This window comes from Hyaena hyaena, unplaced genomic scaffold, assembly GCF_003009895.1.
Source record: "Hyaena hyaena isolate Hyena2069 unplaced genomic scaffold, ASM300989v1 scaffold_1310, whole genome shotgun sequence".
NCBI classification, from domain to species: Eukaryota; Metazoa; Chordata; class Mammalia; order Carnivora; family Hyaenidae; genus Hyaena; species Hyaena hyaena.
In genome coordinates, this window is record NW_024081920.1 from 426,571 (window position 1) to 440,128 (window position 13,558).

General features: G+C 36.5%; 1 protein-coding gene across 1 annotated transcript; it reads left to right on the top strand.

The window, feature by feature from the left end:
- Nucleotides 1-9,345: 9,345 nt before the first annotated feature.
- LOC120224917 (olfactory receptor 51S1) lies at nt 9,346-12,246 on the top strand. The gene has a single exon (XM_039223159.1). It carries the CDS (start codon nt 10,645-10,647, stop codon nt 11,611-11,613), a length of 969 nt encoding a protein of 322 aa, XP_039079090.1. The 5' UTR covers nt 9,346-10,644; the 3' UTR covers nt 11,614-12,246.
- Nucleotides 12,247-13,558: the final 1,312 nt, after the last annotated feature.

The window sequence follows — 13,558 nt, forward strand, 5'->3', positions numbered from 1 at the left end:
TGTGAGTGAGATGTGTTTCAAGATGCATGTTTATGATGCTCTGTATTTCTGATACATATAGATGTATATATGTGGCTGCATATTGAAGGGATGTTTCTGAACATTTGATGAGTATGTGTGTATGTAAGGAGGTAAGAGCTACTCATTGGCTGCATACGTGTGTTTTGGAGAATGACTGAATCTTTAAATTTACTTGGCTGTGATTGTGTGAGGTGGCAAAAGATTAAATAAGAACATTTGCCATTCACAATTTGTGGTGATGAGTGTATATATAGTAACATAGGTCCAACAACATGCACTTTGACTTCCACATGCCTTTTTGTTTATACATGCATTTATATCACTAAGTATTCAGAAGTGCTTCTGTCTGAGGGGATGAGCATTTATATATTTCTGCACCCTTAAATGTATAAGTTACATTTTTGTTTGAGTACCTGTTACTTTGATATGCATATGTTTCAGAAGTATTTCTGCCCATGAATATAAACCTTCTTTACATGAGTGTGTGTTTCTGTGTATCAGGGTGGATACATATGTGTCTGTGTGTGCATGCACACGTGTGTCAATGCATGCATATATGTCTATGTTATGTGTGGGAATACATATTGGCCACAAAATGTATCTTTTTGTGTTTGAATAGTGTAAATGGCAGAAAGTATATGTGCTTTTTGTATGCTCGTTAGACATGTATGAGAGCACTTTCAAAATTCTGGGAAAAAGTGAACCTCTCTAATATGAAGGTCGCATGTAAAGACTTAAATATCCCCACAAAAGCCTCACAGGAGGCGTCTAGGTGGCTAAGTCAATTAAGTGCCCAATTCTTGGTTTTGGCTCAGGTCATGATCTCATATTTGGTGAGATTGAGCCCCATGTTGGGATCTGCACTGAATGCAGAGCCTGCTTGAGTTTCTCTCTCTCCTTCTCTCTTGATACCCCTCCCCATCTTTCAAAATAAAAAATGTAAAAATTTTTAAAAAATTAAACCTCACAGGCTTTTTTCAATAGGCATTTATCCCAAATCGCGTTCTGCTTTACCTTCTACCATGTCTACCCACCACCTGACCTGTTTCTAATGAGCAGGAATGTTCTGTCAAATGTATGAGAGACATTAGGAGCCTCTGTTCTTGGGATTGCAAGCCCAGATACTCAGAAGAAGCTCCATCTAGAAAGCACTTCAGGCAGAGGCAGAGACTCCAAGATTGTGGGGACTGGAAATATGTTGACTTCACTGAAGGAAACAATAACATTTTGGAGAAACTTAGACTAGGTGTCCAAGAGGGGTGGCTGGGAAGATTTTGAGAAAGGTGAAGATTTATGTAATAATGAAACTGAGCATTTCAGAAAAAGGGATCAAATCCAAGAGAAAACTTAGAGAAACAGAATTGCAAATGTGTAAAATAGAAGTGTAAAAGTTTTATGAAGCACATTTATTTGAAGTTTAATATAAACCAGGAGCTGGATTCACAACAATGAATAAAACAAAGAACTATCCCTTGAGGAAATTAACAGTTGATTGAGGAAAGCACAGAAAGAAATATTAATAATTTAGAATGATCAGGGTTATATTAGAGAATGGGATATAGTGTGATAGGAGAGGGTAAATAGGGGCACCTGGGTAGCTCAGCCAGTTAAACATCTGACTCTTGGTTTCTGCTCAGGCCATGATCTCACTTTTTGGGGGCTTTGAGCCCCACATTGGGCTGTCAATGCAGAACCTGCTTGAGATTCTCTTCTCTCCCTCTTTCTTTGCCCCTCCCCTACTCACAATGTCTCTGTCTCACTCAAAAATAAAAAATAAAACAAAACTTAAAACAAAAAAGGAGAGGGTAAATAATCTATCCCAGAGTCTGTTTGAGAAAAGGCAGTCAGCAGTTTTCAGGGAAGAGAGGAACAATGTCTGAATTGAAAACTCATGATATATATGAGAGAGGAGGACATTCCACTTATAAAATGTATTTTTTTTTTGGAAGTGTGAAAAGTAATGACATATTTGAGGAATCACAGTAGTTCTGGCAGGCTAAGATGCATGTAGAAGTAGAATAGAAATGAGGTAAGCAGTAAAGGATGTTGGGGCCAGATGGTGAAGAGGTTTCTATAACAAATAAAGCACACGTGTGGTCTTTATTTTAAAGCAGTGGAGAATCAGATGGTTTAAAAGAAAGACGCCACAGCCACATTATCAGATTGCAAATTATAAAACAACACTGTGAAATCTATATGGAGGGAAGACTGGGAGGCAGAAGAACTGGTAGCCGAGAAACCAATCCGGATAATACAAACAAAAGCTTCAGCAAAACCCAAAACACTGTTGATGTTTACGGGAGAAAAATCTGAGATGAGATGATGGAGTTAACTAAGTATAGTTACTCATTTGCTATGAGAATACATCTTTCTAAAATAAATAAATAAATAAATAAATAAGTGTTGGGGTTAAGGCCAAAGTCATCTCTGAATCCGATCCTCAATTCAGTATCAGTCCCCTTGCCCCAGCCATTATTACTACTTAAATCAAATCAAGTAATGCAGATCTGTCCAGGACTTCTAGGCACTTATTTACAAATGTAGTTCTCTACAGTATTAGGGAGACAGTATTAGGAGGCTTTTAAAGCATTTATGATACTCTAATGGATCAATCATTATTCATATTTTAACTCAACAATATATCTTTATTCTTAACTATTGAGACTCCTTTGCACCATGACCATTTCTCTGATTAATTAGTTATCAGAATTAATATGAGAATTGTGAAGAACTCTGCTTTTGTTCTCTTGCAAACAAAAATATTTTATGCCTCTTCATGCATATGGATCTTTCTTTCCGACAGATATGTAAAGAACTAGGATTGCTAAATTAAGTAAATTTCTTATTTGTTTTTAAAGTTTATTTATTTTGAGAGAGAGAAAGGGAGGGAGAGTATGAGCAGGGGGAGGGGCAGAGAGAGAAGAGGAGAGAGAGAATCCCAAGCAGGTTCCACACTGTTAGTGCAGAGCCTGATGCTGGGCTTGATCTCATGAACCTGTGAGATCATGACCTGAGCCAAAATCAAGAGTTTGACACTTAACTTATTGAGCCACCAAGGCACCCCTAAATTTCTTATTTTAATGAAATGTACCAAATTGCTCCCAAAAAATCTACAAAATTTTACAATGTTGACAGCTTTGATTAACAGTAGTCTTTTAAAAGGGGCTCCTGGGTGGCTCAGTTGCTTCAGTGCCTGACTTTGGCTCAGTTCATGATCTTGGGGTTCCTGGGTTTGGGCTCCCCATCAGGCTATGTGCTGACAGCTCAGAGCCTAAACCTGCTTCAGATTCTTTGTCTCCCTCTCTTTTTCTCTCTCTCTGCCCCTCTCCTGATTGTACTGTCTCTCTCTATCCCTCAAAAATAAACTTTAAAAAGAGTAGTCTTTTAATATATTTCAGCATATAATTTTATCAAATTTTATCATTTTTATCTCACATGACAGGTGAAAAAATTTTAAGTTAATTTATGTAATTTGAAAGAGAGAGAGAGAGAAGGAGAGGGGAGGGGAGGGGAGAGGCATAGAGAGAGGGAGAGAGAACCCCAAGAAGGCTCCACACTAACAGCTAACAGTGTGGAGCCCAATGTAGGGCTTGAACTCACAAACCCCAAGATTATGACCTGAGATGAAACCAAGAGTCAGGCACATAACTGACTGAGCCACTCATGCACCCTTGTTTTATCGTTTATAAAATATGTGTTCTCTTAGTAACCACTGAGATTGCTTTTATTATACATCTGCTTAGCATTTCTATATATTCTTATATAAAATGACATCTCATACTTTGCTAGATTTTACATTAGATTGCTCATCTCTTTCTTATTTATTTGTTTCTTTTTTTTTTTTAATGTTTTATTTATTTCTAGGAGAGAGAGAGAGACAGCGTGAGCAGGGGAGGGTCAGAGAGAGAGGGAGTGACAGACTCTGAAACAGGCTCCAGGCTCTGAGCTGGCAGTCAGCACAGAGCCCGATGCGGGGCTCGAACCCACGAACCGCGAGATCATGACCTAAGCGAAAGTCGGACGCTTAACCGACTAAGCCACCCAGGCGCCCCTATTTGTTTCTTTAAATATTCCAAATTTAAACTTTTTTCAGTACTACAAGTTGCAAATATTGTCCCATTCTGGCACACTCTGTCCCACTCTTTCATTTATCTTTCAACCCCTATCTGGTACTATTGTTATGAGATTTTGTTGTTGTTGTTGTTGTTGTTGTTGTTGTTGTGATTTTTATTGTTGTAAGAACACTTAACATGAGATCTGGCCTCTCAACAAAATGTTAAGTTGTTAACTATAGGCACAATGTTGTACAGAAAATCTCTAAAACTTACTCATCTTACATAAGTGAAACTTTAAACTCATTGAACAGGAATTCCTTGTCTCCCCCTACTCCAGATTCTGAAAGCTGCCATTCTCTTCTCTGTTTCTGTAAGTTTGACTATTTACATACCTTATACAAATGGAATCATGCAGTATTTGCCCTTCTATAAGAACAGTTTATTTCACTTAACATATTGTCCTCAGATCCATCCATGTTGCAGCATATTTCCTTCATTTTTAATGCTGCATAATATTCCATGGTACGTATATACCATATTTTCTTTATCCATTCATCCATTGATGGACCTTTAGGTTGCTTCCATATCTTACCTATTGTGAATAATGCTGCAGTGAACACAGGAGTTCAGATATCTTTCAAGATCCTGATTTCAATTCTTTTGAATATACACTCAGAAACAACATGGCTGGATCATATGATAATTCATTTTTTTAATGTTTGTTTATTTTTGAGAGACAGAGCACAAGTGGGAGAGGAACAGAGAGAGAGGGAGACACAGACTCCAAAGCAGGCTCCAGGCTCTGAGCTGTCAGCACAGAACCCGACATGGGGATCGAACTCACAAACTGTGAGATCATGACCTGAGCCAAAGTTGGATGTTTAACCAACTGAGCTACACAGGTGTCCCTGAATTCTCTTTTTAATTTTCTGAGGAAGCACCATACTGTTTTCCATAGTGGCTCCATTGTCACCAATTCTTACTATATATATATCTATTTTTTTTTTTTTTGCTAATATCCAACCTAACAGGTGTGGGGTGATATCTAATTATGGTTTTGATTTGTATTTCCTGATTATTGAGCATCTTACCATATACCTGTTGGCCATTTGTATGTATTCTTTAGAAAAATGTCTACTTAGTTCTTTTGCCTGTTTAAAATTGAGTTGTTTTTGTTATTGAGTTGTAGGAGTTTCTCATGTATTTTGGAAATTAAACACTTGTCAAATACAGTTTGCAAATATTTTCTCCTATTCTGTAGGTTGGCTTCTCACTTTGTTGGCTGTTTCCTTTGTTGTGCAGAAGTTTTAAGTTTGATGTAGCTTCATTTGTCTAATTTTGTTTTTGTTATTTGTGCTACTGGCAATTCCAATGTCATAAAGTTTTGCCCTTATGTTTTCTTCTACAGTTTCAGGTCTGAGTAATGGGCATTGAGGAGGGCACTTGTTGGGATGAGTGCTGGGTATTGTATATAAGCGATGAAGTACAGGAATCTACCCCCAAAACAAAGTGCACACTGTATACACTGTATGTTAGCCAACTTGACAATAAATTATGTTAAATAATAAGTAAATAAATAAATAAATATTTAATCCATTTTAATTGATTTTTCTATGTGGTATAAGATATGCATACAATTTAATTGTTTTGCATACAGATAGCAGTTTTCCCAATACAATTTGTTAAAGAGATTTTCCTTTCTTCATTGGACATTCCTGGCATCCTTGCTATAGATCAGTTGACCATGTATGCATAAGTTCATTTTCAGGCTCTCTAGTCTATTCCATAGAACTGTATGCCTGTTTTCACGCCCTGTCTTGACTGGTAAGTTTGAAGTTGGGTAGTGTAACTTTCTTAGCTTTGTGTTTTCTTTTTCAAAATCATTTTGGCTCTTTTAGTTCCATACCATTTCCATATAAATTTTAGGATAAGCTTATATACAAAAAGGCCTCTGGCCCTTTGTCAGGGATACTGTTAAAAGTACAGGTAATTTGGGGGTAATTGAGAGATACCTACATATTCCATACTTATAAATATTTTATCTATATTGACTATCTTGAGTCTTCCAATCCATAAAAATGCAATATCTCTCCACTTATTTGGAGCTTCTTTAATTTCTCTCAGCTTTGTTTCATAGTTGCCAGTGTATAATAGTATGTTTTTGTTAAATTTATTCCTAGTTTAAAATTTTTGATGCATCATGAATAAAATTATTCTCTCAATTTTATTCTCAGATTATTCATTGCTATTTATAAACATACAATTGATATTTGTATCTTGAATTTGTATCCAATGGCCTTGTGACACTCATTGATTCGTTTTAGTAGTTTTTTGATGGATTCCATAGAATTTTCTACATATAGATTCATCTCATCTGTAAATAAAGGTCATTTTATAACTTCCTTACCAAACTGGGCATTTTAATTTGTTTCCTTTAATGCATTACCTAGAGTCTTCAGTACAATTTTGAATAGAAGTGATCAAAGCAGATAACTTTGCCTCATTCTAAATCCTAGTCAAGTATGTGTTAGCTGTAGGTTTATTCACAGATGCCCTTTATCAGATTGAGGAAGTTCCTTTCTATTTCTCTTTTGTGAGTTTTACCATGAATGAGTATAGGATTTTGATGAATTCTTTTTCTGTGTCAATTGAGATGACTATGAAGTTTTGGTCTTTATTTTATTAATATGGCATATTATAGTAATTGATTTTAAAATGTAAAACCAGGGGCGCCTGGGTGGCTTAGTCCGTTAAGCGTCCGACTTTCGCTTAGGTCATGATTTCGCGGTTCGTGGGTTCGAGCCCAATGTCAGGCTCTGTGCTGACTGCGAGCTCAGAGCCTGGACCCTATTTCAGAGTCTGTGTCTCCCTCCCTCTCTGACCCTCCCCTGCTCAAGCTGTCTCTCTCTCTCTCCTAGAAATAAATAAAAATATTTTTAAAAATAAATAAATAAAAATAAAATATAAAACCAATCTTGCCCTTACGGGATAAGTCTCATTTAATCAAAGTATATAATTCTTTTTATACGTTGTTGATTTTGATTTGCTATTCTGTTAATAAGTTATATATCTATCTACTTCAGAGATATTTGTTTATAGTTTTTTTTTTTTTCCTGTGATATCTTTGTCTGGCTTTAAAATCAAGGTCGTGCCGTACTCCTAGCATGAGTTTGTTTTTTGTTTTCTTTTTTCTTTTTTGTCTTACTTTTAACAGCATATATTGGTTCCTCACAACCTGAAATCTAAGGTGTCCAAATTTTAGGCGCCAGCTCAGTTTTTCCTTGTCAGAACTCTTTCCTGTCCCTCAGGAAGACAATTTCTTATTCTATCCTCATTGGGCAGAGAAAAATCTGGTCCTTCATTTCTTTATAAAAGCACTAATCTCACCATGAGGACTAGAATGAGTTGGATTTTATAAAACTATCCCCTATTTATTTTTTAAATTGAGAAACATTTAGTATTTGTTCTTATGCTGAATTTTCCTGTAGTTTACCAATGAAGCCATCTGAACCTGGGATTTCTTTGTAGGAAACATTTAAACTAGTAATTGAATTTCTTTAGTTTGTTATAGATCTGATCAGATTTCCTATTTCTCCTTGATTCAGTTTGGTAATTTATGTCTCTCTACGATTGTTTTTTCATTTAACCTATTTTCTCGCATATAGTTGTTTATAATATACCCTTATTATCATTTGGATATCTGTAATGTCAGTAAATATGTTCCTGATCTTGATAATTTATGTCTTTTCTCTTATTTTTTTTTGTAAGACTTACTAAGGGTTTTCAATTTTGCCCATCTTTTCAAAGAACAAATTTTGGTTTTATTGATTTTCTTTGTTGTTTTCAATTTTCCATTTGCTGCTCTTTACACGGATTATTTTACCCATACTTGCTTTGAGTTTTAATTATTCTTTTCTTTACAAATACTTAACGTAGAACCACAGGTTATTGATTTGAGAACTTCTTTTCTGATATAGGAATATCAACTCATAAATCTCTCTCAAAGCACTGCTCTAATTGTACACCATAGATTTGGTATGTTCTGTTTTCCTTTTCATATAATTCAAAATAGTTTTTAATTTCCCTGGATATTTCTTATTGGACCCATGAAGTATTTAAAAGTGTATTGTTCGAAGTCCAGATTTCTTGATATTGTAGATCTCTAATTTAGTACCATTGTAGCCAGAAACATACTTTACAGGACTCATTGTTTTAAAGTTTATTCAGGCTTATTTTGTCACTCAGACTATAGTCTATCATATACAATATTGTGTACAGTATTCTATAAACGTCATTTTTGATTCATAATGTTGTTCAATATTTCTATTTCTTCGATGATTTTCTGTCTAACTGTCTAATTATTGAGTGTGGGATATGGAAATTCCAACTTTTACTGCTGAATAATTTCTTTCAATTTTGTCAATTTTGTTGCATATGTTTTAGGGATCTAGTGTTCTTGTATATGCATTTATAAATGCTCATATTTCTGATATTTCTCCTTATTTCTTTATGAAATACCTTTGTCTCATAATATTTCCTGTCTTGAAACCTTTTTTGTCTGATACTGGTATTACCACTCTAGTTATCTTATAGTTGTTGTTTGTATGGTATATGGTTTTCCATCTTATTACTTTCAAGTTATATATCCTGGACTCTATGGTGTGACCCCTGTGTGCAGAATATAGTTATTCCTTACTTTTTAAATTCTGTAGAAGAATGTCTGCTTTTTGTGAGGACTGTTTAGTCCATTTACTTTGTAATTATTGTTATGGTTGGACATCCATCTGCCATTTTAGCAGAACTCCCTGTGAAGTCCCCAGCTAGTCCACTGATGCATGGCTCACCGCAAAGAAGGCCCAAACCTCAGGGTAGTAGAGCCTCAGGCCATCCCTAGGTACTTGCCACCAAGATGAGCACACTAGCCGACAAGCTCTAAATCAAGGAAGCTAGCTCAGACAACTGGACCAAAGCCCTCAGCTGTCCCTGTCTTCCCCCTCTGACAGAACTGGAGGCAGTGGGGATAATGAGGGGAGCCCCAGGCCAGAATGCCTTTACCTTGGGAGTTATTTCCCAAAGTTCTGTAGTTTTAATGAATGGGCTTCATCCAGGAATGAATGGTATTAAAATGGTGCTATTGATTTTTTACCAGTTTTACAGTTGCTTTTTGCGAGAGAGGATTTTTCAACCTCCTCACTCAATCACACTACAAATGAATATCTGTTCCTATTTGTTCCTCTTTAAATGTTTTCTGTTAGGTTGATTAAGATCTTCATTTCATTTTATTTCCTGTTATACTTTGAAAGTTTTACATTTAATTTTAAAATGCTTAACTTCATATTTTAGGATATATATCTTTAGAATTTTTAATAAATGTTTAGAGTTAATTTACATCCATATTATTCCCCTAAGAATATAACTCAACATGTCTTTAGTTTTCTTTTCTCCAGATCACAATTTCATGGTCCTTATGTATGGAATTTCAGTTCTAACTTTTTTGGGCATTTGACTGAGGGAAAGAGATAGGACTATAGTGTGTGCTTGGAAATTATAAATCATATTGTTGAAATTATAAATAATATTTGATATCATATGTGAAGTAAGTCTAATTGTAAGGCTTTTATTATGGAAAATTGGTAAGTGGTCTTGTCAGACACTGATGTAGGGAACCAAGATATGTTCCCTTTTTTCTTTCTTTCTTCTTTTTTTTATTTTCCTTTTTGTCATTGCTGTAATTTCCCCACCACTGTCTCCTGAGGAAGATGGAAGATTGTTTAAGATGCATTTGTGAAGATCTTTTGGGGATTATTTGAATTTAAAATAAATGTGACATAAGAGTAGAAATTTCTAGGATAAGATGAATATAGAATGAGCTAGGAGATATATTTGTGATTCATCAGTCTACAGAGTTTAGTTAAAGTCATGAGAGTAGATATAACCACTGAAGAAAAAGAAGAGAGCCAAATTAAGAATCCTCAAAAATATCAATATATACCCTGAAATGGGACATAGCAAGGTGAACTAAGTAGTTAACTTCAAGAGGTAAACTGGGGAAAAAAAGAGAAACTGGATTTCTAACAGCCAAAGCTCATTGAGAAATGCATCAGTTTAGGAAATAAGAGTGCCCATTGATTTAATACTAAAAGGTGTAACTTCTGACTTTATTGAGAGCACATAAAGGGAACTGAAGTCAAAATGCCTGGGGTTGAGGGGTGCAGAAAGAGTGTTTATAGGAGTATAGACCCTCTCACAGATGTTTGCCATTAATGGAAGGCCATGAGTTAGGAAAAAGCTACAAGAAGAGGCAGGGTTAAAGGAAAATAGAGAAACAATTTAGGGAGAGAAACAGATTTAAGGACAGCTTTAGAAAAGTTTCCAAGACAAGGGATGACTATGGCATAGATATTAGAATGTATGTGTGTGCTGGGAGGGAACATGGAAGCCTGTGTGCTGGGGGCTGGGGAAGAAGGAGGCAGGCTGCTTTAGACAGCATCATGCAAATGTGTCGAAAGATTAAGTAATCTTTCTAATCAGTTTTTAGGTTCCAGAGTTCAAAGTGGGATCCTGAACTATGTCAACATTCCCTAACCAGGCAGCCCCCAATAACACTTCAATGGCCCCCACCTTCTTGTTGGTGGGCATGCCAGGTCTGTCAGCTGTACCCTCCTGGTGGACAATACCACTCATCACCGTCTACCTTTTCTCTGCCCTGGGCAATGGCACTATCCTCTGGATCATTGCCCTGGATCCCACCCTGCACCGCCCAATGTATTTCTTCCTCTTCGTGCTTAGTGTGTCTGATGTTGGCTTGGCCACAGCCCTGATGCCCACCCTGCTGAGTCTTGCCTTTGCTGGAATTCATACAGTCCCTGCTTCGGTTTGCCTCTTACAGATGTTCTTTGTCCACGTCTTTTCTGTCATGGAGTCGTCTGTATTGCTCGCCATGGCCTTAGATCGAGCACTAGCCATCTGCCGGCCTCTCCACTACCCAACTCTCATCACCAATGATGTCATTAGCAAGATTGGCCTGGCTATTGCTTTCCGATGCCTGGGTCTCCATCTGCCCCTGCCATTCCTCCTGGCCCACATGCCCTACTGCTGCCCACAGGTCCTGACACATTCTTACTGCTTGCACCCAGATATAGCCCATTTGGCCTGCCCTGGAGCTCGGGGTGCAGTCTATAGCCTCTTCGTGGTTCTGTCAGCCATGGGATTAGACCCTCTGCTTATTTTTTTCTCCTATGGCCTAATTGGCAGGGTGTTGCAAGGTTTGGGGTCCAGTGAGGATCGCTGGAAGGCTGGCCAAATTTGTGCTGCCCACCTCTCTGCTGTCCTCCTCTTCTACATGCCCATGATCCTTCTTGCCCTCATTGACTGTCTTAGAGTGCCAATACCTCAGCCTGCCCATACTCTTCTCTCCTATGTCCACTTCCTGCTTCCTCCACTGATAAACCCCATTCTCTACAGTGTCAAGATGAAGGAGGTTAGAGAAAGAATACTCAAGAGACTACAGCCCAGGAAGGTGGGTTGTGCTCAATGACAGGGATGCCCCTCCACCTTTGGAGGCTCATGGAAACAAAGGTTTCCATGACTAAGAACTCAGTTCAGCATGCATGAAATGGTCACTTGGGCACACACAAGCACATATATGTGGATGTATCTGCCTGTCCTTGAAAGTGTGCATGTGCCTGTGAAGGAAAGTTTACAAGCTCCAGAGAATGGCAGCGGTCTACCCACTGTTACACTACAGATCATGGCATAGAACATCCAAGATATAGGTCATATCACAACCACCCAAGTGTGTGTCTGTTATTGCTTTGTTTTTGTTAATTTCCCCACCACAGCTATATCCTAATACCGGAGGAAACTGGAAGAGTTAAACAGCTGCACAGCAGAGAAATGAGAAGACAGAAACCTTCTATGGCATTCTACGTGTGTGTGTGTGTTTGTACATTGCTTTACAGATCTTTTTATGGATTTTGATATATATGTGTCATGTATATAATCACATATCACTGACCTATTAGCGTAGCCTCATAGTCTGACTTGTTAATATGTGGTATAAAGTGATCCCCCTCTCAAAAGACAAATAGCAGCTTTGGAATTCTAACAAGAATTACATTATTTTTATAGATTAAGTGTAAGTCAACATTTATGATGATAAGCTGTCACATCCAAGAATATATGATAGATGTTTCACTTATGAACACCTTTTTTAAATTTTTCAATAAAATTATTTACTTAATTAAATTTAGTTCTATAGTTTTTAAATGTATACTTTGTTGCCCTTGTAAATAAAATAATTCCCTATTTCTATTTCCAATGCTAGATTGAGGAAAATCATTTTTTATCTTGCATGAATATATATTTTACCAAATTATCATATGAATTATAATTGCTTTTTATTTTTTGAATTTTACTTATATTTAGCATATCTAAGTAAAAATAGGTGATTGGTAAGTTCTTCCTACTATTCATACAATTTATTTCATTTTACTTTATTTAATTCATTGGACTCTCCGACCCATTATGAAAGAATAGCAGTGAAAGTGAATGTTCAAATCTTGTTATTGATTTTAACAGGAATGGCATTAGTCTTCCACGTATTACAACAATGGTTGGCTGCTAGGTCTTTGGGTAATTTTTAAATACTTAAATAATTTATGTGTATTCCAATTTTATTAATAATAAGTTTACTTGATAAATCCTATTAAGTGCTTTTTCAGCATCCACTAATATAATTTGTCTGCTTTAATGTGTTGTTCAATTTACTGATATTGAAACATCTTTGTTCTCTTGTGATTATAGAAGAATGCATTTTAAACGAAAGTAGCAAATTGGATCCACTTAGTGCCAAAACAAGAACACATATCAATCTATCAGGATACCTTCCAGCAAGGCAGGAATGGTTATATTCTCATCTGATACCAAGTTTCTCTGCAAGGTATGTTATATATCCTCTTACTCAGTTAGATAATTAGTCTTTCCATCTCACAAATGAGATACTGAGACTGAGGATTTCAGAGTGCTTGAAGTATATAAAATTAGTCGCAAAGGCAGCATTTATTTTCAGATTGGCTTAATCTAAAGGCCCTGCTACAAAATACTTTTTTTAAGTTGTTGAACAGAGAAACAGCCTGCTCTTTTGGCAACAATGATGAGGTCTCTGAGAAACCTGCTTTTCCCAAAGTTCACCATTTCCTCTTCCCTGCTACACTGACACCCAACTTCTCATTTATTTACTGCCAGTAGAATGATGTGAACAGTTTGAAGTTCCACAGGCCTAGGTTTGAATTCTCACTTCACTACTTCCTGTGTAATTTGGCAACAGTTTTTCTCATGTTTACAAAATATGTATAATAAGGATTGCATGAAATCAAGTCCCTTTGTCATAGTGTCTGAACATAAGAGATATTCAATAAATTATAGTTATTTGGAATTAATGATATTAAAAATAACTGTAGTTACACCTTGTATGCCTATTC